At 50.7% G+C, this 23,066-nt stretch overlaps 8 protein-coding genes across 8 annotated transcripts; 4 read left to right on the top strand and 4 right to left on the bottom strand.

Moving 5' to 3' along the window:
- The first annotated feature begins 199 nt into the window (after positions 1–199).
- On the top strand, positions 200–1,160 carry LOC125948279 (probable U3 small nucleolar RNA-associated protein 11). Its single transcript, XM_049674189.1, has one exon. The coding sequence runs from the start codon at positions 263–265 to the stop codon at positions 1,028–1,030; it is 768 nt and encodes a 255-aa protein (XP_049530146.1). The 5' UTR covers positions 200–262; the 3' UTR covers positions 1,031–1,160.
- Positions 1,077–3,102, bottom strand: LOC125948269 (DNA-binding protein Ets97D). Its single transcript, XM_049674175.1, has 3 exons — positions 1,750–3,102; positions 1,561–1,677; positions 1,077–1,487 (listed from the first exon to the last, which is right to left on the bottom strand). Exons 1-3 carry the CDS (start codon positions 2,951–2,953, stop codon positions 1,192–1,194), a joined length of 1,617 nt encoding a protein of 538 aa, XP_049530132.1. The 5' UTR covers positions 2,954–3,102; the 3' UTR covers positions 1,077–1,191.
- A 115-nt stretch (positions 3,103–3,217) lies between these two features.
- Positions 3,218–4,800, top strand: LOC125948271 (golgin-45). The gene is made up of 2 exons (XM_049674179.1): positions 3,218–3,375; positions 3,458–4,800. Exons 1-2 carry the CDS (start codon positions 3,366–3,368, stop codon positions 4,798–4,800), a joined length of 1,353 nt encoding a protein of 450 aa, XP_049530136.1. The 5' UTR covers positions 3,218–3,365.
- Positions 4,801–5,083: 283 nt separating this feature from the next.
- Positions 5,084–6,650, top strand: LOC125948272 (3-hydroxyisobutyryl-CoA hydrolase, mitochondrial). Its single transcript, XM_049674180.1, has 2 exons — positions 5,084–5,225; positions 5,303–6,650. The coding sequence occupies exons 1-2, from the start codon at positions 5,223–5,225 to the stop codon at positions 6,464–6,466; spliced, it is 1,167 nt and encodes a 388-aa protein (XP_049530137.1). The 5' UTR covers positions 5,084–5,222; the 3' UTR covers positions 6,467–6,650.
- Positions 6,651–7,177: 527 nt separating this feature from the next.
- LOC125948281 (GTP-binding protein SAR1b) lies at positions 7,178–9,137 on the bottom strand. Its single transcript, XM_049674191.1, has 5 exons — positions 8,977–9,137; positions 8,142–8,283; positions 7,950–8,069; positions 7,806–7,871; positions 7,178–7,734 (listed from the first exon to the last, which is right to left on the bottom strand). The coding sequence occupies exons 2-5, from the start codon at positions 8,182–8,184 to the stop codon at positions 7,382–7,384; spliced, it is 582 nt and encodes a 193-aa protein (XP_049530148.1). The 5' UTR covers positions 8,185–8,283; positions 8,977–9,137; the 3' UTR covers positions 7,178–7,381.
- Positions 9,138–9,515: 378 nt separating this feature from the next.
- LOC125948275 (transmembrane protein 183) lies at positions 9,516–11,141 on the bottom strand. Its single transcript, XM_049674183.1, has 3 exons — positions 10,688–11,141; positions 9,951–10,630; positions 9,516–9,885 (listed from the first exon to the last, which is right to left on the bottom strand). The coding sequence occupies exons 1-3, from the start codon at positions 10,737–10,739 to the stop codon at positions 9,583–9,585; spliced, it is 1,035 nt and encodes a 344-aa protein (XP_049530140.1). The 5' UTR covers positions 10,740–11,141; the 3' UTR covers positions 9,516–9,582.
- A 136-nt stretch (positions 11,142–11,277) lies between these two features.
- On the top strand, positions 11,278–12,600 carry LOC125948280 (farnesol dehydrogenase). The gene is made up of 4 exons (XM_049674190.1): positions 11,278–11,631; positions 11,696–11,958; positions 12,027–12,164; positions 12,325–12,600. Exons 1-4 carry the CDS (start codon positions 11,334–11,336, stop codon positions 12,385–12,387), a joined length of 762 nt encoding a protein of 253 aa, XP_049530147.1. The 5' UTR covers positions 11,278–11,333; the 3' UTR covers positions 12,388–12,600.
- Positions 12,601–13,643: 1,043 nt separating this feature from the next.
- LOC125948268 (organic cation transporter protein-like) lies at positions 13,644–17,666 on the bottom strand. The gene is made up of 3 exons (XM_049674174.1): positions 17,049–17,666; positions 16,313–16,585; positions 13,644–16,246 (listed from the first exon to the last, which is right to left on the bottom strand). Exons 1-3 carry the CDS (start codon positions 17,300–17,302, stop codon positions 15,019–15,021), a joined length of 1,755 nt encoding a protein of 584 aa, XP_049530131.1. The 5' UTR covers positions 17,303–17,666; the 3' UTR covers positions 13,644–15,018.
- Between the last annotated feature and the right edge of the window lie 5,400 nt (positions 17,667–23,066).

Here is a 23,066-nt window from a genome sequence, read left to right as displayed (position 1 = left end):
TGTTTCCTTCGTATATTTCACCGTTACATTTTTAAATGAAAAAATTCCCCTAAAACTTATGCAATTGCCGTACATACAACTTTCCTTCGTCCTTTTACGTCCCTTTCCTGACTGTTATACGTCGTATTCAAGCCAAACGGTGACTCGTGCGTGGAAAGGGCCATGTGCTTTGCTGTCAAAACATTTTTTTGAAACTCGGTTCTCGTGTTTTTAATTTTGTGGAATAAAATTTACCGGAAAAGAAAGTAAAAATCGCCACAAAATGTCCAGCTGGAAAAAGGCCGCCAAATCGAACCAGAAGGTGCACCGTGAACGTGCCCAGCCCGCAGCCCGCCAGCATCTGGGGTTGCTGGAGAAGAAAAAGGACTACAAAGCGCGCGCCAACGATCAGCACCAGAAAGATGCGACGCTGAAATCGCTCCGGCGGCGAGCGCTAAACAAAAACCCCGATGAGTTCTACCACCACATGATCAACTCGCGGATCGAGAAGGGTGAACATCATGAGCTGGAAAAACAGGAGGACGAGTTTACGGCCGATCAGCTGAAGCTGATGAAAACGCAGGATCTGAAGTACGTCTCGATGAAGCGCACGGTGGAGTCCAACAAGATCCAGCGACTCCAGAGCCAGCTACACATGACGGACGTTGTGAACGGGATGCCCAACAAGCACGTGTTCTTCGTGGAGGACGAGGAAGAGGCGGCCAACTTTGATCTCGCCAAACGGCTCGACACACATCCGTCGTTGATCGACCGGCGCACGAACCGACCTCGGATGAGCGATTTAGCTGGCCGGCTGGATCTGCACACCATGGATCCGAAGGACATCGAGCGGCTCAACCAACAGCGAGATCTATCGTACCGCGAGCTGAAACGACGGATCGAGCGCGAGAAGGAGCTGGCGGTGGTACAGAAAACGCTGGAAATCAAACGCGCCCTCAAGGAGAAACGGCTAACCAAACCGAAACGGATCCGCCGTGGAACTGCAGACCGAGCCCCCCTTTACAAGTTCTGCTACGAGCGCAAACGCTGATGCACGCGAGCGAGAAAGAGGAATACCCTGGACCGTTGCTGGATACTTCAATGAAGTGTTTGTGAGTTTATTGGAAGAGATAAGGATTGATGCTTAAACCGAATAATGATAAAAAATAAACGGATTGTTAAACGGATTGCCTTACGCTGTTGATGTGAAGGTCAATCAAAGTCCAAGTCGTACCCCTTCGGGTCATACTGTTCACTGGGCGCGACCGGCTGGCCTTCGTTCACCAGCGACGCCAGCTCGGACGCATCGTAACCGAGCAGTTCGCGCAGATCGCACACGAACTTGTAGACGAAACGTTTGCCGTGCACCTTCGAGATCATATCGCCGTCGTAGTAATATCGTAAGGCACGCGACAGCTTTTCGTAGTTCATCGTCGGTTTGTTCTTCCGTTCGCCCCATAGCTGGGCCACTAGCTCCGGATTGCACAGCTTAAACTCGCCCTGGTCACCTGGGGTAAGGGCAAAGAAGGTTCTCTTTAGCGGGCCTATCGGAACGGTAGGAAGGTGTCGGCATTATATTACCAATCCACTGGATGATACCGCGGTGCTCCCGATCGGTGAGTATCTCTAGCAGAAACTGCCACAGCTGTATCTGGCCATTATTTCCCGATCGATTCCCGCAGTAGGTAGCGTCGGCAACTAGCAAGTAGAAGATGACGATTAGCATTAACATTAGCAGTGTCAGGAGACAGCCCAGGTCCTGCCACTCACTTCCAAGAGTAGTTCCGCCCTTTGGGTTCTTGCGACGGATCGCAACCTCATCGAAATCGTCCATATCCATGGGTACGTTCTTCTGAAGAATCCCGACGAAACGACATTTGCGCAACAGCTCCAGATGCGTCCGGAAGAGACCACCCGGATCGTTGGGAATTTTGCTGCGAAACTGCACCGTGCTCATATCACACAGTTCCCGGCCATTGATGTTCCAGTCGAGTAGCTTCACACCCTGCAGATTGAACGTCCGAACGGCCCACTGTATCCAGTGCTTCACCTGAGCCACCGACCACTCTTTCGGATCGTTCGGGATGTTTAGCCGCTGCTGGTCACGCTTGAACGTGGGGTCACAGACCCAGCGCAGATCGCCCGTACCCTCGTCACCACCGTCCAAATCCGAATCGTCAAAATCGTCCATCGAGTGCTCGTTCAGACTGACCGCTTCCTCCTTGATGTGATGCATCAGTTTCGTCGCCTCCAGCGTGACCGGATCTGGGTCGTCCAGCTTCGGCACCTGCTCCTGTTCCTCCGCACTGACCGAATTGATGATGGCCGCGACTGCATTGGCCGTTTCCTGTACATCACTTCCGAAGGATTCTGATGTCGTTTTCGGATCAGCACCGGTCAGCAGTTCACCAATCGCTAACGGACCATCCCCGGTGGTGGCCTTCTCTAAACTGCTGGCCGCGGCTGCAGCAATCGCTGCATTCACCTGTGCCTCTGCCACGGCTGCTTCGGCTGCAACCTTAGCTACTGCGGCCGCTTTCTCCTTCGCTGCGGCCTCCCTTGCCGCCTGTTCGATCTCCTGCTGGTACGCTTCGAGCGCTTCATCCGTGGGCTTGAGCACATCGGCGATGTTGATGCGCCTCCGGGAGGGTTTTACCTGTACGTTGATCTGCACCAACCCCTCACCCTGCACGCACTGATCGACGAGGTTTTTGTGAGATTCCAGCAGCGTCGTGTCCTGCAGGTAGAACTTGTAATCCGCCAGCACAATCCCGGTCCGTTCCTCGATGAGCGATCGCAGCTTCGAGAGGCTTTCGCGCAGATCCATATGCACCATGATCACATCGTCCGGCTCGCTGCGCAGGAGGTCCGAACCGTCGGACAGGAACTCGGCGCTCGGGATCATCAGCCCATCATCGCCCAGCTGCAGCGGCAGATCCGGCACTTCCAGCTTAATGTTCATCGGATCCATCATTGTGCCGGGGCGGCCCTTACTAGCCGGAGTACGGTTTCTGCCAACAATTTGTCCTGCGAGGTCTCGGTGAGGAAACGGAACACGATTTACGGACACGCGGATCCCGTTCTCTTCGTGGCACAAAAAAAAAACACAAAAACCTGCTTGTTGATACTCCGACCCAGATAGCCAATCACTATTTTATGAACATTTTTTCCCATAGTGATGACTATGGGAAAAAATCTTAGCATTCTCCATAATAAGTGGTTATATGGGGTCAAAGTGTGGTTTGGGAGGATGCGAGGACAATAGGATTCAAGGAGTGTGGTGTTCTGTGAGATTATCAGTGCGGAACCTGATGATAAGGACTTGCCCCATTGTTTAACCCCAATCGTATCTGCGTCGTACACCTGGGAGACTGCAGAAACACACGATGGATTCAGGTAGCTCTTGGCCTACTTTCCTCCAAACGGGATCGCTAATCCCAGACTTTCGCTTTCCTCTCTGCTTATCCTTCCTCTACAGCCCGCCGAACGGAGGGGGATGGCATGGAGCATGAGGCACTCGCGGCCTCGCAGACTGGCGGAAAGCGTACTTCATCGGTTTCCTCAACTACCTCGTCGACAACGGCGGGATCACTGCTCTCGGATATCAAACTGCCGGCCAATCTCTCGTTCGAACGGCTGCTGCCTCACGCTGGCCCCAATCCGGTGTACCGTCCGACGGAGCTTGCTGCTGGTGGACGAACGTCACTACCGGCCGTCCAACCGCGAGGGAAAGTGTTCAACCTAGTGCCTCGTCTCGTTTCCCACGGTGGCCAACCGAAACCGGCCACGTCGTTGCACAGCAAGGAACCCAAGTTTGTACCGTTCGAACCGTACAAGGGAGCCGTAACACCGATCATCCCTGGACCGCACTGTATTCCCGGTGGAGGAACGCGTGTTAAGCTGGCGAACCGTAACAACCTCGACCTGAACGTGCTGGTCTCACAAATGTCCACGATGACTGACAAGGAACTGCGGTCGGTTGGCACTGACCCATCGAAGGTGGACGCGGAGACGGCACAGAAGGAGCGGTACGAACACGAACTGGAGGAGCTGCGCAAGGAGCGTGACTACTTTCAGGGACAGCTCAAGTTCCAGGCTCAGGTCAACTCGGAGCTTAAGAATCTGCTGGTGGCCGCCGTCGGTGAAGATCTGCAGACGAAAGTGAACGTGCTGACGGAGGACAAACTGCACCTGGCCCGCAAACTGCTAAACTCGGCCGAGAACCTCTCTTCGCACACGGAGCAGATCGAGTTTCTGGCCGGACAGAGCGAAGTGTGGCGCAGTAAGTTCCTGGCCAGCAGTCTCATGGTGGAGGAGTTGGCCCGCTGGAAAGCGAGCCTGTTGCAGCGCAATGGACTGCTGCTCGCGTCGAACAAACAGCAGCTCGAGGTCATTTCGAAGGTGCGCGAAATGGTGATCGATGTGCTGCGTCAGTTACGTTTCCTGGCGAACGCGAAAGATCCGCTACAGTTGCAATCGGCAACCGTGCTCGATCTGGTGGCGGAGTGTGTCGACATTGCACAGCAGCTAGCGCTGCAGCACCCGGGCCTCGGCATCCCGGACAGTCTTGAGGGGAGTCTGGCGGGACTCGAGAGCATGACCGAGGCGGAACGGTTGGCCGTCCAGGCACTGCAGTGTTCCAATCAAGCGCTCGTACCAACGGACGACGCATTTCGGGCGATCGTCGGCCAAGCCTTCCCGTCCCTACACTCGATGCGATCGATGCAGCAACAGCCACAGCAACCAGACACACCGCCTACTCCGACCAGTCCCGGTGGTGAGTTCGAACTCGTCACCAAGACCGACTGTGAGCTGAAGTGAATGCGTGCACTGAGGACGACGCAGATCGTGATTTTTATTACCCTAGAGAAGCTAAATTACGGAAGCAATAAAGCGGGCATTATCAACTAACATGTGGATGTGGTGGCCACGACCGTTAAATGGAAGATCAGGTGCAATGAAAGATCGTGAAACGTGAAAGAAACGTGTGATCGTCGTCGTCATCGTCACCCTGTGCCGGTTGACGTCTCGCTTATCAACCGCAAAAAATCGCGTAAACCGAAAACACGGAACAAAACCGCCACAGGAGCTAGCAACATAAATTAAGATCCTCAATTTAGTAATCATTAACGGCAACAGCGAGTGATACGTGTGTGCTTGTGTCCGGTGATTCCTTTCGTTGCTCCCCATTCCACAGTTACAACAGGGTGTTGCATAACATCTCCCCCCGGCGCCGACGAGAAATGGTAGGAAATCGTGTGACCTCTAACCAGGAATTGAATAAATTCATCGATCGCAACCCCCTTTTCGCCTTCACCAACAGTTACGTACGATCGCTGCACGCAGGTTCGGTCCGTTGTGGTCTTCAGTGACGACGCCGTCGTACCGCACGATGTCATCCGGTGCTGCGAAGGAACCGCTCGTCCTGACGGAGGAGGTGGGCAGTAAGGGCGTGATAACGCTGAACCGCCCGAAAGCCCTGAACGCCATCAACCTGGATATGGTGCGCATCATTTATGGTGCCATGAAATCGTGGGAAACGAGCAAAAGTCTCGTCATCGTCAAGTCCGTCGGCGAGAAGGCGTTCTGTGCCGGTGGCGATGTACGCGCGATCACAGAAACGAGCAACGTGGACCTGGCAAAGAGCTTCTTCAGCACCGAGTATGGCCTGAACGCACTGATCGGCAACTATCGCCCGACGTACATTGCCTTCATCGATGGTATTACGATGGGCGGTGGAGTAGGTCTTTCGGTGCACGGCAAGTATCGCATCGCAACGGAGCGAACGATGTTCGCGATGCCTGAGACGGCCATCGGTCTCTTTCCCGACGTTGGCGGTGGTTACTTTCTGCCACGCTTGGAAGGCAAACTGGGGCTCTATCTGGGCCTCACCGGGTTCCGGTTGAAGGGTCGCGATGTCTTCAAGGCCGGTGTTGCGACACATTACGTCGAGAGCAAGAATCTGCCGGCACTTGAGCAGCAACTGCTGGCCACGACGAGCAGTACGGAGGTGGAGAACGTACTGGAACGGTTCTCCGAGAAGCGCGATGCCGGAGTAGAGTTTGTGCTGGAGAAACAACGCAAACAGATCGATCAGTGCTTCGGTGCGCCGACGGTTGAGGAGATCCTGAAACGCCTCGAACAGGATGGCAGCGAGTGGGCACAGAGCACGCTGAAGCTGCTCCACAAGATGTCTCCAACATCGCTCATCGTAACGCAGAAGCAGCTCGAGTTGGGCGCTAAGATGGACCTGAAGACGTGCCTGCGCATGGAGTACCGTCTGGCGGTGCACCATGCGATCGACAGTGATTTCAAGGAAGGCGTTCGGGCGTTGTTGATCGATCGTGATCAGAAACCTCGCTGGCAGCCTGCCACTTTGGCTGAGGTTGATCCGGCGCGTGTTGAGAAATTCTTCGGCCCATTACCGGACGGTAGCGAGCTGGTTTATGAAGATGATGCTCCTCCGGCCAACAAGGCCAACCTATGACCTGTTGGTATACCTTTTCCCAGTTACTACGGGCACGCCAAACAGTGACAATGTCAAGTGCATTTACTAGTGATTAAGAATGATTCCCATGGAGTGCAGCTAAGCTGTCGCAACTTCCTATTCTACATTGTGTCGATTTTATGGCCAACCCTCTCCCCGGTTTGGAGCGGGTAAATAAACGCGATCGAACAACATATCCCGTGGTCCTTCGCGGTTTCTTTCGAATAATGTTCCGGCACAAAAGGTGTGTTTCCATTCCAGTCGCTTCAACTTCATGTCCTTTACTTGTTTACGATACGGTAGCGGTTCTCTTCACTGTACTCACACTGCTCACTGGACCCTTTGCCCATCTCCAGGGAACATCACTGAAGGACATTGTATTGACGATGGTTTCTTCATCCACTTCGGGGTAGTGTCCGCTTCTACACTTACCGCCTCACTTATATCCGGGTGTGTGTCTTTTGTGGTTTACTCATGATTGTGAATGTATGAATGTGAGGATTGCTTACTTCTTCCTAGCGTGCGCGGCAGGGAATGGATTGGGAACTCTAGTTCCCCGCCCTCAAAAGCACCGGGCATCGAGAGTGCATCGAGAGTACCGCGAGTTTACATTGTATACGGTCCTAGCAACTTAAGAGGATTTTCGAATCAGGAAAGCAATCATTACTAATGAAGCTAAAGATCGAGATAGAGAGGAGGCCAAAGAAGTGATCCGGATTTCCACAGGTTGGTTTGTATTTTTGCCTTTTAAGAACCCGCAAACACATCCCTCCCCTCGAGTGAGGGGGAAAGAGCAGAGTAAAACGATCGCTAGCAGTTGCAGAAGGAGGCGAAGGTGATCGCAAGGAAGAAAGGAAGGATGGTGGTGGGCGCTTGTGTGGTGGTGGTGGTGGTGGTGAGCAAACGGTCGTAGTATTAGTCGATGTACTGGGCTAACCAACGGAAACCTTCACCGTAACCTTGCCGCTTCAGCACCGAGCACATGAACAGCTCGAGAGGACGACCCGGTAACTCGGAGCGGGCCACTTTGCCCTTGCCGGTCGTCAGCTGGTACAGGGCGAAGTAGTTGCGCAGCTCGTCCTCGCTCGCTGCACCCGGTTTATCGATCTTGTTGCCGAGGATCAGTACCGGACAGTTCGACAGCGCCTCGTCCGTTAGTAGGGAGTCGAGTTCGTTTTTGCTCTCAGTGAAGCGCGATCTGTCCCAGGCATCGATCAGAAACACGATTGCATCCACTGCCGGGAAGTAGTCCTTCCAAACGCGTCGTGCTACGAGAGATGGATGCAATATCCAGCGTTAAGCAAACAGATACGTAGACCCGGGAAGCGCTCCTTCTTACCTTGCGTGTGTCCGCCGAGATCGAATGTGGTGAAGCGCATATTGCCTATCGAAAGCTCCTCAGACGCTGCAAAGCAAAGTAAAGGGGTGAATCATTAAGGTGAGCTCACGGTTGCCCAGCAACGCAGTAGGCTGGTGGACTCACTTGGATGCAGCGTTGGGACGTGCTGTGCCAGTCGGTCATCCTTCAGCATGTGTAGCAGTGTCGTTTTACCCGCATTATCCAGTCCCAGGAATAGTAATTTTCCCGATTTCTTCCACAGTCCTACAAGTGAAAGAAAGCATTAGAGAACACTTGAAGGGAATTTGCAACGTACACTATGCTCGGTGCACTTACCTAGGTAACCCAGAACCCCGGTGAACCAGTCCCAGATGAACATTTTGTCACTCTATTGTTCGTAGAAGACGCGAAGACGGTGGAAGCGGACGGCGGTCGCGTGGCTTGGTGTCCAAAAATATCTTCCCTCGAGCTCGGTTGGCTGTGGTCATGTCGTCATGGTAGGCGGCGTGCGGGAAGATCCATGGAAACGGTGGCAGTAAGGTGAAGACAACACAAAACAACCTTGATTACAAACAACATTGATCTGGGGCATGATGCGAATGGGGAGTCTTCTGGCGAGTTTTTCGGTGATCATGACGCGACACCACGGAGAGGCAGAAACGGTCATTTTGATGTGTTGGCGAGCAAACGGGATCCGGTAGATAAGGTGCGCGAGATCTAATAAAGTAACCCGTTCAGCGCTCGGCCTCACGCGTATCACTTCCCCCTCTCTCGCGCGCGCTCTCTCTCACTCTCTTTCTCTGCAGCACCATTTGTGCGTGATCATCGCGGGGCGCTCTTCTGCCTGTGCACAATGATTTACGCTTTTTCCACTCCGTGCGAGCGAACTTTACCCTTTGTGTGCGGAGTGGCTATTACGGAATTCGTTCGTGATCTTGACCTCTTTCGATACGTTTCGCTGGCACAAGGACGGTCCTTCCGACACCTGATTCTGAGGAGGGGAGGTCCTCACGGTTATCTTCCTCTTATCTAGACACGGAATAAACAAGCACGGAACACGCACGAGCAGGCGGAAGCGGGGGGTCGTCGGTTCGTGTCTGTTTACTCCTCTCTCACAGCCTCGCCTGCCTCATCCAACACAGCAACCTCAAAATCCTGACCCAACACTTACCCCACAAAGAAAAAGGAACGGAGAACCAGTTCTCCGGGAGCAGGACGAGGGCAAAACCAGTCACGGCAAGGGCATTCACAAACAGGCCAACAGGACACCAGACACGAAAGCACGACCGAGAAACAAAAATTCGTGAGCCGTGAATTTCGTGGACCGTAAAATTCACAGGCAGCAGCGCAAGATGGAATCTGAATCCGCGTCCGTAAACGGGTTTTGCGGACGTCACAAACACAGGGCTGCTGCTGAGGCTTCGGAAACTCTGCAAACACCGTGTAATTCCCCATTTTCTGCACCAGCGGTAATTATTCGCTTTGCCATTAATTATTCTTTCATTCATCTCATTATTTCAAAGGAAGAGGAGGAAGAAGGAGTGGAGAAATAACCAAACGAGCAAGGGTTGTGCCGAATGCTGCAGATAACGACGTGGAGCCTCGAGCAGTTTGACGTTCGACCGGAGTAGCGCCCTCTATTGTCTACCTGGATTTTCTTTTTTAAAAAGTTCCCAAAATTTTGGTTCTTTTTTAACTAAAATAGGCACAACTTGGTTGCAACGTAAACCCCGTTTAATTCTTCTGAAACTTAAAATCACATTTCTCACAGGTAAGATTATACCGCGTGCACGTTATTATCCAAACTGATCCAATCCAGATCCTCGCTCAGCTCCTGCACGGGATCGGCCGTTGGCATGGTCCAGGCCAACTCTTCGTAATACGCCGGATTCCACCAATCCAGTACTGTTATGTCCCGAGCCGGATCGAACACTAGCTCGTCCACCGATTTACCGCAATAGTTGGCTAGCTCGAGGCGCACCTTGTACCGCATCATGCCCTGCGAGAGCGTTTGGGTAAGGTTTTTCACGAAAAGCGTGTCCCCGTACATGGGCAGCACCTTCATGTAGTTGGTAGTGATCTGAAATCAAGGGATTCTTCATTTCTGCACATTTACCTGCACCCTCGCCCTGACACGCTTCTTACCAGCAATATCTGGCAGCCCTCCTCCGGATTCATATAGATGTCCTGCATGAAAGCGATCGAGCTTTTCTCCCTCTGCAACTCGGCCGACAGCGCTGGACGGCTTCCTGGGCGCTGTCGCGCTTTCAGCTTGAAACAGTAAGTCCAAGCGTTTTTGGTCGGTTTACGCCAACCGGACAGGAGCTGCCGACCGATCACACGGTACGGGTTTTGATGGGGCATCCTCGTTAGCAGTTCGATGAACGGTGAGTAGAGGTAGTACAGGGCTCGGATGACTGCCGCTCGAAGTCCTCGCCTCCGGACCATGCTTGCCGGCTGGAAACGTTCCGGCATCTCGATTGCCGCATCGTAGTACGAACGATACAGCTGACTCCAGAACCGACCACTCTGAACTACTTCGGCCGTCTTGCGACAGATGCACGCAAATCGACATACATCCTCGGGTCGGATATACTCCGAGATGTGGAACCACAGGTTGATGTGATAATCGTTGTACGATGCCTCATCTTCCACCGGTCGCCTCTTTCGTCTACCGGGTCGCATCATTAGCTGCTCATCGGTGTCGGCATCGTCCGGTAACGATTCCACCACCGCACTATTCTCGGCTGCATCCAGTTTTGTGAGGGCTTTCGAAGCCCTGTTACTACATTTTGGACTATTGGCGTAAGCGTAAATGCTGACATCTGCAATAGAAGGGACACATATTATGCAAGGAATTCTCAAACCACGCTGGTGCAAACCTTTTCCGTATGAAACTCGTTTCTTGGTTTGCACTTTTAGGCCAGATGCCATCGATAAGGAAATCAGCGGAAGCGAAACGCGGGTGTTCGGAGCGGCGCTCCAGGTGGAGGATCGTTCGCTTACCACGGTTTCGTTTGTAAGAATACAAGGGCAGTGATTGTGTAAAAAGCGTAGGTGTAAATGCTTAAAACGAACGAGATTATCACAGTATAATACGGTAAAAGTTCAGTGGTGCAGAATTTGTTGGGAAACTTTGTTTACATTTTCGTGTTTTCATTTTCCGAGCTGCGTGTTTATGATCTTGCTTTGATTGCTTCGTTTAACATTTTTTTGAATTGACGGTTTATTCGTGCATTTTTCGCAGATTTTGCGCTAAAGAAAAAGCAAATCATTCAATGAAAGATCTTAGAGCAATCATTGAATGGTTTAAGACACCAACGACTCAAGGCACATAAGATAAAAACTATGTTGTTCGCTAAGGAACATGGAACACCCTGTGTGATTGCTGTAACCCAAACTGAAACGAGCGGAAATTTGAAACCAGAACCTGTGCCCACCCCGGAACGTGTTTAAAAGTTGTGGCATCGATCGATCGTGTACTCAGTTGTTGTAGATCGTCGATCAAGAGCGAACTTTAGTGGAGTGATGGAAAAGTGGATAGGAAAAGTAGCACTGGTAACCGGTGCCAGCTCTGGAATCGGTCAAGATGTGGCACTTGCCCTGGCCAACGCCGGCATGATTGTCGTGGGCATCGCTCGACGAGCCGAACTGATAGCTCTACTATCGACCAAAGTTACGGGTACGGGTAAAATCTACGCCAAAAAGTGTGACGTTAGTTGTGAGAACGAAATCCTCGAGACGCTAGGCTGGATTCGCCGAGAATTCGGCGGTATCGATGTGCTCATCAATAATGCCGGAATCTTCCGCTACAGTTTCATCACTCGTAAGTTACATCTCGTAAGCAGCGTGTCCGGTGATCAGCAGTAACCGTCCTGGGCATGTTACAGAGAGCGAAACGGCCGATTTTCGCGACACGTTCAACGTGAATCTGTTGGCTACGTGTATCTTCGTGCGGGAAGCCATCAAGGATATGAGGGAAAGACAGACGATTGGACACGTTATCCTTCTGAATAGTATCCTGGGTCACCGAGTACCGGATGTCTCCGTACCCCTCTTCGGGGTTTATCCAGCATCGAAGTACGCTTTGGTGGGATTGGCCGAAGTGTTGCGCCAGGAGCTGAACTTCTTCAAGCTGCCCATCAAAGTGACGGTAAAAAGGAGAACGGAAGAAATCGATTTACATTCAATCGCTGACTTTATTCCGGTGATATTCCTCAGAGCATTCACCCGGGGATGGTAGAAACCGACATGATAAAGGTGTTCGATTCACAGTTGGCTGAACGGCTGCCGAAGCTACAGGTCGAAGATATTACTTCGAGCATCATGCACAGTCTACAGACACCGCCAGAAGTTCGGGTAGGTAGTCAGCGATCTGTCGCGTTCCATTGCCATTACGTGATTTAGGTTCGGTATCAAATTACATTTCCCTCGCTTGTGGTTTGTAACTCGCAAGGTTACAAACCGGTTGTGGAGCAGTGAAGTGGCTTGATTTAATTATTCTTTTCCATGCTTACAGATTGACGAGATCACCGTCATGCCAGCTATGGTTTCCAGCCCGTCGCAGCCGTCGACTGTATAGGAGAAAATACAATCATATGATTGTCCTCCCTCGATAGGAAGCGCACATAAGTGTGTATCTGGAATGGAAAACCGCTGAGATTCAGCTATCGAACATGCTCTGGAAAGCTGTGTGGTATTGTGGCTCATCAAGAGCAGCGCAGGGTCAATAAGCCCTTTATTGAAGTTAATTGACGGTAATAAATGAAGCAGCTATCGAACGGATTACGTTGGTCTTGCCTACAATGTTGTGTTTGCTTATCTATATCCCTCTTAATCCGCTAAGCTCTCTTTGCTTAGCCCCATTAATTGATGCTACCTGTGCGTCCAAATGGCCTAATGTCGGATTTATTTGCTCTCTTAATTTATTTACTTTATTTTAATGCTTTTTTAATACTCAATACAGTAGTTCAGCGGATGCTTCATCGCGACACACCGGTTTATAGTACAAAAGACATCCAACGATTCCCGTTTTTGCCCATCTTTTTGCGTCACTTTACACGCTCAACCTCCGAACCATACTGTGATCATTGTGATGCAGTAGAATTGCACCAGCGAAGCAGGAATCGTGTCTGCAAGAGTTCTGGCGTTAGGTTGCACTGCTGGTGGTGCAATTGAAATACACTCGGGCAAATGCCGCAAAGCAACCGGAAGTAATGGTTTCCGCCTTTTCGCGCTGTCGTTTCGCGCGGTATGCTGTGACTCTATCGAAGTGCAACTCACTGCCTGAGGATTGCGAAGGGCTAGCGAGGGGGTCCGGATGGTTTTCAGGGTGGATTTTATGGGGCAGAATGAAGATAGGTATGTTATTAGACGAATTATGTGTCGCGGGTGGCGATGAGCTTGTGCCCGTATTAGGCCAACCAGCTATGCAGCTTGGTAGTCCGGATGGCACTGCATTTTTCTTCCACTCTACCGAAATCGATTCCACTAATGTATCTATGTGCCACCAGTGCAATCGAACAACCGCAATATTTGCAAATGGAAAACTAGCGACCGGGCAGGGAAATTGGGACAGACCGCTGGTTGCACTGGTACTCTACAATATGGAGTTACTATCTCTGTGCACTCGCATCCATTTCTGTGTCGTGCTAGAATATGTTTGAGCTGCTTGAAGCTAGAAATATAGAGCTGAAAATTATGCTTTATTGTTCTGTGGATGGTGAACAATGCGAATATTTGAATATACTACAACGCAAATACCCGTTAAGCTTATTGGCCGTTAGTAATCATTTGCAAAAGAAAGTTTACTTAATTGATTTTAATACTTTGATTGCTTCAATTTGTTTTAAAACTACTTTATTATTAGTTTTTCCATTTCAACAACTCACTATCTAAAAGTTTCATGTCGTTACGCCTTAGCGACAATTATATCTACCTACAACCTTTGCAATTATTTTAGTGACTATAACGAAAAATACGTGTTGAAAATTGGAAGATTCAATTACTAACAAATAGCATCTCGACTAGAGTACCTTTCCCCAGCACCAGCAGCAGCATCAGCAGCACCAGGAGTAGTAACAGCGACGGCAACACCATCCAGAAATGTTGAAGGGCTGTGTTATGAAACATTCAAACATACGTCCACCCATGACCAGGGTGCGGATTGGACCATGATAACCCTCTACCACCATTATGCAAGTGCAACATGAACCAACTCATGGGGAGGTACAAATTTGGGATTTGCTCTTGCTGTGCGGGATTTATGAATGTTCGTCCGGGCTCCTCTCCGAGCACCGAATGCACCGGAAGCGTTCCGGTAGTGCCGCGTGTGCATGGCAGAAAAAAAAAGATACCAAGCAACCTTTGCAACATAGCCATCTTGGATTTTATTCAGTTTCCAGCTGCTGCAGTTGCTGGCATGATCCTGAGCTCGTGATCTGCTCCCCGATGTTCTGCCGTTGTCACTTTTGTTGCCACTGCGTGGTGTTGCTACTCTATACTCCCTCTCCTCCCTCCCCATCTAAACTGTTTAGTCCAAGCGCCGCGGTTTCGCGGTTATTGTTTTCAGCGCGATCTGCCGTCGTGGCACGTGGCGAGCGTAAAAGAGGGTCACTTTCTGCGCGGGGGGCAGGTTGCTCCGGTTTACATTTTCCGGTGGGACGGTGTTGGAAGTTTAGTTGCAGCGCCTTTTTTATGGCCATTTTGTTTGCTTTGTTTGCTTTGTACTCCCTACGTACGCCATCTACGTACCAAGTCTCGGTGGAATGTAAATTATGTAAAGTCTTTCTTCTACTTTATCTCTTCTTTCTCTCTTTCTCTCTCCATCTCTCGGTCAAACGCTCAAACGAACCGCGAATACCGTGTTGTTGGTCTGGTGTAGTGTCGGAAGGGAGCGAGAGTGTGAGGTTGTGTGTATGTGAGCCTCGGATCAACATGAAAAGCATTCCAGGCGTCTTCATCTCCTCTAGCCAGCGCCACGTGTGCTGGCATTCGCTTTTCCTCGCCGAGAGTTTACAGTTTTTCCCTCCCGGAAGGGCACATTCTTTTTTTTATCCGCCGGCGCCACTCACAAGGGAACAAGGGAAATGAGCTACCAAAAAAAAGGGGCACCCACCCCAACACGCCGTCGGAACCGAGCTGTTGGTGCACATTTTTGGGCGGTTTTGGGGCCGCCGGAATACCGAATACTAGCGGGACGGAGTTTGATGGACTAACTACTACCGCGACTGTCACCGGCGTCGGTGGTTTTGTTGAGTTTTTCCAGTTCTCGCTCGTTGGCGGCTCGCGCGTCCCGGTTGGTGGCCGTCGGCGACCGTTTCGGTATCGTCCAGAACCGTTGCTCACGGCCAAAGCGGCGGCCCTCTTCCAGCGTTTCCGGTAGCTTCTGGTGAAGTGTTTCGGGCAGGAAGACGGAACTCGTCGCCCCTATCAGACCAATCAGTGCCATCACGACGAACGGCAACCGGATGTCGTAGTTGGTGCCGAGAAACACAATGTACGGACCGAGGGCCCCGAACACGTTGGAGACGATGATACCGAACGAGGTGCCGGTTTGGCGCAGCGAAGTCGGATACATCTCGACCGATTGCAGATAGAGCGCGAAGTAGGTGACGCAGACGAAGAACTTTACCACGATGGCCAGCATGGTGACGTACAGGTCGGTACCGGGCCGGTGTATGAGCAGCACGATCGGGATGCAGGCGAGTGTTGCACCGAGAAAGGCGCCACTGTTGGTGAACCGACGACCGATACGATCGCAGCAGATTTGGCCAAGCAGATAGGCGGGCAGCTCGACCGCACCTTGCCAGAAGTTGTTCAGAAACGGATTACCACCCATCTGTAGGCTCATGAGAAACAGGGTGAGCGTCGGTATCGTGTTGCAGATCCAGCTTAGCAGCAATAGCGTCGTCAGTTTACTCATATGCCAACCACCGAACAGTGATGCGATGCCATACGTTTTCTCCTGTTCGGTCCGAGGGATGAGGGTCCGAAGTTGGTCCTCCGTTAAGTCCAGTGGTCGCCCATTGATGGTGGCAATCTTGCGTAGTTGCACCAGACAGTCACCATATCGGCCCTGGCTAGCGAGCCATCGCGGAGACTCGATGTTGTACTGGGGAAAGCAGTAGAACAGGATGCACGGGGCCGAGGTGAGGATCATGAACCAAAACCAATCCCGCATCCACCACAGTATTAGCGGCGCTATGCAGATACCACTCGTCCAGCCAATTAGCTGCCAAAGGGATAACGAAGCTCGGTTCGCATCCTTGGAGATCTCCATCAGAATGATCAACGGCGATTGGAAGGAGGTATTGGTCGAGAAGCTCCCGATGAAGGCAAGTAGGGCAAAGAGCCAATAATGCGAAGCACTCCAGGCAGCGAACACTCGCCCTACGATGGCCGTTAGGATGCTAAACATATACACCGGTAGTCGTCCAATACTGTGCAGAGGGGAATAGAACATAGCGATCAAATTTGGGATAAAATTTCCTCTCCCTCTTACTAACCGATCACCGAGCTGTCCGAGGATGAATGTGCCGCATACTTCCGAAACGCGGACAAAGGCAAACACGTTGGTACCGTAGAGCTCCTTCTCGCAGACCCAATTCTGCTCCGTAACCGGTGTGCGATCGTAGTAGGAACGATCATACTCATATCCATAAATGCAACTCATTGTCTGTGGTTGGATTGTTGTGTTGCTGTTGGCGTTGACTTCACTCCAGGATACGTTGTACATGAGACACGAGCTGTGCACAAACTCTCCTCGACTGTTGTGTTCTCTAAAATGAGATCGGTATGCCTTTGTTTGTATAAATATTTTTACAGAATTTTTCAGAATTAAAACTAGAACAGAGATTTAAGATGGTAATTAGCATTTTTCTTACAGCTAAGTTACAATAACAAGCGGTAAAGATAGTCAATGGAAAGAGAAATGCCATAAGCGTTAGGATGTAATAATGGGATCAAGACTAGACATCGAATTAAAAAAGGATTAAATGTGAATCACGATTAGATAACCTAGTCAAACCTCCGAGAAGTAATTAATTAGATAAGAAACAGTCTCTCCTCGTCTGTTTAACTCTTGATAAAGTCTTATCAATGTCATATATTACTGGCGTAATATAAAGCAAGATACAAAGAGGGTACCATAACGCCGCACGATCATTTCTATTTAATTTTGAAATAAATATCTCTAATTTTCAGGTCACATTACCAGCTATCACTAGCGTACAGTCAACTCACTTGGGATAAACAAAATCATTCCAACGCTCCTCCGCCACCGTCTCATTGCGCTGTGGCGCGCTACACCGATGATCCGGTACGGCAAGTATGAGCAACACATTCACAACGACCATGGCAAAGAACAGCACTGCCACCACGTTAAAGATGATGTTGTACCGCCGCTGAAAGGGTCCATCGTTGCCGATGGACTCCATAATACGATCGAACGCCGCATCCGATCCGCCACCGTCATCGTCACGCTCGATGGATGACATTTTCGGACAAATCACAGACGGGAGACAGCCACACCACGTATGCCACGGTCACGAACCGGCGCACGTACAAGACTGGCCCGTCGAGCGGTATCGCACATCTACGTCCACGCCTTGGGCGAGCTTAGTTTATCACTTGCCTCATTACTACCCCTGGCCCACGCCCGGCTTATCACAATCACACTCAATTACTACTTTTGGTCTAAATCCCGGCGCGCACGAGACGACGGCGGCGTACGATAGCGGTAGTAGCCACGGCTGTCAGCTGAGAGACAGCTGCGCAGCTGGCGTTCGCGCCGAGTGCATTTACCCTCCTCCCAAATGTGCAGTGGCGCAGCGCGTGGATGACGATGCACGCTCGTTGATGGTGTTCCATCGACTGCAGCTGCTCGAAGTGTAGTTGTACCGTTGCGTTCACGTTGCGTGCACACAACACTGACCGCGTTAGTACTTACACTGGCCTGAACCGATTGCACCTACACTGGCCCAAGGCTGACGCCACGAACACCGCTGGGGAGCAGTCATCTTAGTAAGCAGATAGCGGTGCCCCTCATGCGGTGCTGATGGCCCGGTTTTCAACGATGAGGCAACGCATGTGGTGAACGACGTAATCGGGCGTTAAAACGATCTCGGACAGATTGATTGTCAAGGACAAGTGGCTGCCCGTACGATCACGCGAAACGCCAATCATCAGTCGGCATTATGCTGCATGAAACGTAGAGTAGATGGATTAGGGCTCGGAAGGGGCTGAACCGTCGTCTGTCATTCTCGTGGTTCAGGGTTTCGTGCAAGTGAAAACGAGGGTCAACGCGTCTTAGAAACGCCGTGAATTTAAACATTTTCGAAATTGAAATAGATAAATCGCCTATTATCAACGCAACCATCAGCTTGCTGCAGCCATGCAAATGAGACTCAAACCCGCGGGTACCCGAAACCTTACACCGAAAAGGTTTTCCATTACAGTTTTACGCAGAAAAATGTTTTCAGAATTTCAGTAGTAGCAGCAGCAGCAGCAGCAGCACAAGCAACAATAGCCATCGGAAGGTAAATGAATAAGAGCCGAGCGGGGAGGCAGAAGTTGCACAGCCAATCTATTATTTGGCTACCCTAAATTTGCATTTCAATGAAGGAAAAGTTTCCACCGTTGAGGCCCACCATCAGCGTCGAGGCGCGCGCGCGCGCGCCTTAAACGTGCGAATCTCCTCGTCGGCCGTCACCAAGCGGTTCGGCATCCGAAAATGGAGTGAAAAAGAAACGACGTCCTGCCTTTCAATGGCGCGGCAGGGTCCAAGTTGGCTTCATTATGTAGCCAACACCTCCCTCGAAAAAAGGGTCTCCGCGCAACAGCAACAGCAGCAACAACAACAACGGAATGTGTCGGTCCAGTTGGGGTCGGGGAGCAGGAAACTATCGCTGGAGCGATAAAAAAGTAAACCAATAAATTTTACTTTTAATCTTTCGATCCTAGAGCGAGACGAGAAAATCCAACCGGAACTCGGAGGCGCCGCAACTCCCTCCCTCCGGTGGTGGTGCTGCTGGGAGTGCTGCATGGCTAGCTGCAGCTACAATCGGCGACGTGTTGGACAAAATCGTAAGAAAGTCCGTCCGACCCGTTCGTCGTCGCTGCCGGGAATGCTTAAACTTCATTCCATCGGACAGCATGTGACAGCGAACGGGTCGCACCGAATCCTTTCTCGGGAGTTTCCGAAGGTTTCCAGTGGCACATAGTAGAGCGAGCGAGAACTGAAGAACCTTTAGCGGAGGTTAGGTATGACTTTGGGACCAAACGAACACACACACACACACACGCCGGGTGACGAATGCGATTGGCGGTCCTTGCGTGTCGTTGCAAATGGTACATTTGCAACACGAAGAGCGAATTACACTTTCGACGCCGGCCAGTGCCGGTTTGTCGGTGGTGTCCGGTTTTTGGGGCTCGGAATGAATGTTCTCCCACTCTCACACACACACATACACAGACATATCGGAGTGACCTCTGTGCTCGGGCAATCGTATCCCCATCACTAGCTGGTTGGTCTGCTGGAGGAAAGTTTACCGGCGTTTGGGGTTCCTTTCTTGCAAATGCAATAAAAACAAAGTTAATTGTACATGCTGACAGATTCCAGCCATTCCGGTTGGGCCTGGTGGTGCATAAAGTGTGCTTAAAAACTGTGCCCCTCCGGGAACCCTCTGGGCGCTCTTGGGGCAGCAAAATGAGTCTGGCATGTACCGACCGGGCGCCCTGGTGTAGGGCGTCATCCCATTTGTTCAGGATGCTGCACTTCGCCTTCGATGTTCGGTTCGGTTCGGTCAGACATAAACCATCAAGGGGAACCAGCTCTCTCTCTTTCTCTCTCTCTCTAATATGGGCCACACCAACGTCGGCAGCTGCTGGCAGTTTTAATCGTTTGGCCTAGAGACAGTGTTCCGAATGTTCAGTTTTTGGGGAAACCATCGAGGGTATTTATCTGATCAAAGGAACCTAAGCTGTAAGGGAATGAAGCGAACGTGCGTGATGTGCGTGTGTGTGTGTGCGCGTGTGTGTGGATATTGCGGGTAACTGTCCGTTTTTGGGGATGTTTCTGTTTGATGAATCGGATTATGCTAAACAGACATAATTCCCCCCCCATCCCCCCTTTTCCACCCACATAAAAATACAGCAACAAGAACAAGAACGGTATTGTTAGCAGGTTGTTTGGTTTTTCGGCTCGGGCGTGGAAAAAAGTACCCAAAAAACAATTGGGCCAGAAGCTCCACTTTTGGACATGCCAACATATTCAGGAGTATTCTTACCCTTTTCTATTTCATTTTTTTTGTCGTGTGTGTGTGTGTGTGTGTGCCATGTGTAAAGGGTGTAGGCAGACCCATGTCCTGTCCTCTAATCACGTGAATTAAGGAGCGGGCTGGAACGGTCCGAAGGGGTGGGATCTACCGAGAACCCGATTCGTCCCACGCGTCTTCGCGTTCTTGCAGTGCATCCCGCATAACTCTTCGGCCCGGCCGGGCCTTGCGAAAGATGAGCGCTCATAAAGAGCACAGGGACCCCGCGCTGGTACCGGAGGTGACCTTTTGACCCCCCACCGGGAGAGGAGGCCGGATGTCACGCTCCGGATGCCGAGGCTGGGACCGTGTCGATGTCTCTGCTGCAGAGTCGTAACTTGATTTGGGTGTAAAAGTAATTAAAAATTCTGCTAAACTTCCAAGCACCGGGGGGGGTGGAGTGACTAACACCGGGTGCTAGGCTGAAACGCACCCCCTCTTCTCTTCCTTTCCGTATCCACAACAGCTCACAGCCCTCGTCCTCTTCATCTCATATGAGCCCGCTGTGGTAACGGCCAGCACCAGACGGCGTAAAACATGTTTGTTTATGCCGTTTCCCTTTACATCTCGGTGTGCGCGTGTGTCCATGTGACCGTGTGTGTGTGTGTCGGGTAATGTGGGATGAGAAAACGAGGGTGTTCACGCAAAACCACTACGCAAACCAACCTGCCAGCCAGCCAGGCTAGCCGGCCAGCGAGTAACGAGCATCTGTTTCTGCCAGACACATCTAGTAGACAGAGGAACATACGGCGTACGGTGGTGCTAGAGCAGCAGCAGCAGCAGCTGTCTCACGGCTAACCTTATGCCACCGATAAAGGGCCTACCTGTTCCTGGCAGCTGGTGGACGCCATTTTTGTAAGAAAGAATACAGCAACTGCCACCAGCGGCAGGTGAAGTCTTCTGCCTTCTGATGTTTCAAATTATCTGCATGGTTGGTCGGGATTTTAATTTTTTATTCTCTCTTTCTATCCCGAGGCTCTATACCTGGACGCCTGGATATCCGTGGAGAGGGCAAGCAGCAGCAGGATAGCCGGCTAAGAAGCGCTAGGATTTGGTGAACGCCATTTCTAGTAGTGGCGTTTCATGATGGTCCGGTCGATCCGAAGGTTAGAAATGGTTTTGTGAAGCAAGGATTGTAGTTTTGCTCTATCGGACCCGCGTGGAAAGTTGATTTAGGATAGTTGCAGACCCCTTGATGTTGGTCGTTGACCCACTGTACCAGGGCTACCGCTAACCCGGAGAATGGTTTGTAAAGTTTGTTCGTTACAAAACCTGTTATCTGTTTAAACATTTAGAAGGGACGCAAAAAAAATGACGACGAAATCGAATCCCACATGGAACCGGGTGTTCTGTCTCATCTCTGTGCCACGTAATGATGTCGGTAGTTGAGATAATGATGCACACACACACATACACACATATGCGCACGCTCTAGTGCACATGATAGTGTGAACAGCTCAACATTCCATCATTAGAAGCGCAGGTTACAAATGGTTGGGTGCAGTAATTTGAAACCCGTCCAGGAGGACCGTCCTCGTTGTTACATTTATTATTATTATTTCTACGCAAACTGTTGAAACTCTAAGTAATGATGTGCGTCCCGGACGTTACACACCGGGCAGCTCGGCTGGTGGCGGATATCCCTGATGGGCATAACTTCAAATGCGTTGCGGTTGTGGTGTGACGCTGTGTGACGTTGTTTCCGCCCGCCACTGGTTGCCTTCCGTGTAGTTGCTGCTTCAATTGAAGGAGTCTGGCTGTCTGTCTGTCTGTCTGTCTGGAGTGTCTAATATATTTAATGAGTTGCGTGCGTACCTGATGGGATTCATATTTTATCATCATATACATTTTTTTATACCATCGTTAATTTCGTTTCATTTCAATCGCGAATATGGTTATCTTTACCTGATGTTACTTTCAATATAGAGCTCTTGGACAGCTTATGCCACATAGAAGATTGTAATAAACGGTTAAAGTAAAAGAAAAAAAAACACACACACAACGAAGCTTTTACCTGATTAAATGATTAATTAACAAGAATGGTGACAAATCAGCGCGAACACCAACAATTAATGAACACGATCTCGCGCAGTGTCGCTTCGTGTTAGCCCCCGTAAGCCATTGATCGGGAACCACAACGAAACCAGATAAATTACGTGACAAATAGCCTCAATTTTGGGTTCCGGATACTTCAACAACCGCACCATGGGAAGATGGGATGGTCTGCTGTCACCGCTGTCTGTTTGGTGTCTGTTCGACCGAAAGGTTGTTTCGATTGTTTGCACAAACTTTCGCTGGTCGCTGGTCGCTGGGTGGTGGTGGTGGTGGTGATGGTGAGATACTATCGTCAGCACTTCCCTTTTTGTGTGTTTCTTGTTGTTGTTGCTGCTGGTGTTGGTGCTCGTGCCATCCCTTTGCACCTGTTTACATCGTTAGCTGTGCTGAGCTGTCGGTGGGTGAAAGAGGAGAGATGGGAAGGCTACAATTGGGTGTTGATTCTTTTGTTTGGTGGAGACAACTTTCTCGTGAGCTTTCGTAACGAACCACCACCACCACCACCACCACCGGTGTCAACAGTTTTTTCGGGAGGGACAATGGCGAAAAAGGACGCTTCTATCGATTGTTGGACACTCTTTTGTATGTGTGTATGTGACAAATGTGACGATGTTGCGGCATTCGCGCTGCCATCACCTTGTTGCTGCTGATAGAGCATCGGCAGCAAATCAATGTGGTTCATCAAACCACAAACAGGTGACGCTATTAGTATCGAACCTGTTCCTTAATTATCCTTAATTCTCCAAACAAATTCTGACAGCATTTTCCACCATTGTTCGCTACTGTTGGACGCTACTGCACTTTCCTTGCTCATGGTGTGTGTGTGTTCGGCTGAAACGGAATCCGATATCGATATGCTTCCACAAGAGGGTGTACGAGAACCTATTTGACC

This window comes from Anopheles darlingi, chromosome 2, assembly GCF_943734745.1.
Source record: "Anopheles darlingi chromosome 2, idAnoDarlMG_H_01, whole genome shotgun sequence".
Taxonomy (NCBI): domain Eukaryota; kingdom Metazoa; phylum Arthropoda; class Insecta; order Diptera; family Culicidae; genus Anopheles; species Anopheles darlingi.
Note: the sequence above shows the minus strand (reverse complement) of the source record. Positions and strands in the feature narration are given on the sequence as shown.

What these genes read in the sequence shown, in the direction of transcription:
- LOC125948279 (XM_049674189.1), top strand. Translation starts at nt 263, where the DNA reads ATGTCCAGCTGGAAAAAGGCCGCCAAATCGAACCAGAAGGTGCACCGT.
- LOC125948269 (XM_049674175.1), bottom strand. Translation starts at nt 2,953, where the DNA reads ATGATGGATCCGATGAACATTAAGCTGGAAGTGCCGGATCTGCCGCTG. An exon ending in GGGCGGAACTACTCTTGGAA is followed by an intron (nt 1,678 to 1,749) that starts GTGAGTGGCAGG and finishes TCTACTTGCTAG; the next exon opens with TTGCCGACGCTACCTACTGC. An exon ending in CGGTATCATCCAGTGGATTG is followed by an intron (nt 1,488 to 1,560) that starts GTAATATAATGC and finishes CCCTTACCCCAG; the next exon opens with GTGACCAGGGCGAGTTTAAG.
- LOC125948281 (XM_049674191.1), bottom strand. Translation starts at nt 8,184, where the DNA reads ATGTTCATCTGGGACTGGTTCACCGGGGTTCTGGGTTACCTAG. An exon ending in CGTCCCAACGCTGCATCCAA is followed by an intron (nt 7,872 to 7,949) that starts GTGAGTCCACCA and finishes TTTGCTTTGCAG; the next exon opens with CGTCTGAGGAGCTTTCGATA. An exon ending in TCTCGGCGGACACACGCAAG is followed by an intron (nt 7,735 to 7,805) that starts GTAAGAAGGAGC and finishes CATCTCTCGTAG; the next exon opens with CACGACGCGTTTGGAAGGAC.
- LOC125948275 (XM_049674183.1), bottom strand. Translation starts at nt 10,739, where the DNA reads ATGGCATCTGGCCTAAAAGTGCAAACCAAGAAACGAGTTTCATACGGA. An exon ending in ACGAGTTTCATACGGAAAAG is followed by an intron (nt 10,631 to 10,687) that starts GTTTGCACCAGC and finishes CTTCTATTGCAG; the next exon opens with ATGTCAGCATTTACGCTTAC. An exon ending in AGGGCTGCCAGATATTGCTG is followed by an intron (nt 9,886 to 9,950) that starts GTAAGAAGCGTG and finishes CCTTGATTTCAG; the next exon opens with ATCACTACCAACTACATGAA.
- LOC125948280 (XM_049674190.1), top strand. Translation starts at nt 11,334, where the DNA reads ATGGAAAAGTGGATAGGAAAAGTAGCACTGGTAACCGGTGCCAGCTCT. An exon ending in AGCTGCCCATCAAAGTGACG is followed by an intron (nt 11,959 to 12,026) that starts GTAAAAAGGAGA and finishes GATATTCCTCAG; the next exon opens with AGCATTCACCCGGGGATGGT. An exon ending in AGACACCGCCAGAAGTTCGG is followed by an intron (nt 12,165 to 12,324) that starts GTAGGTAGTCAG and finishes CCATGCTTACAG; the next exon opens with ATTGACGAGATCACCGTCAT.
- LOC125948268 (XM_049674174.1), bottom strand. Translation starts at nt 17,302, where the DNA reads ATGTCATCCATCGAGCGTGACGATGACGGTGGCGGATCGGATGCGGCG. An exon ending in AATGATTTTGTTTATCCCAA is followed by an intron (nt 16,586 to 17,048) that starts GTGAGTTGACTG and finishes ATCTCATTTTAG; the next exon opens with AGAACACAACAGTCGAGGAG. An exon ending in CTCGGACAGCTCGGTGATCG is followed by an intron (nt 16,247 to 16,312) that starts GTTAGTAAGAGG and finishes CCCTCTGCACAG; the next exon opens with TATTGGACGACTACCGGTGT.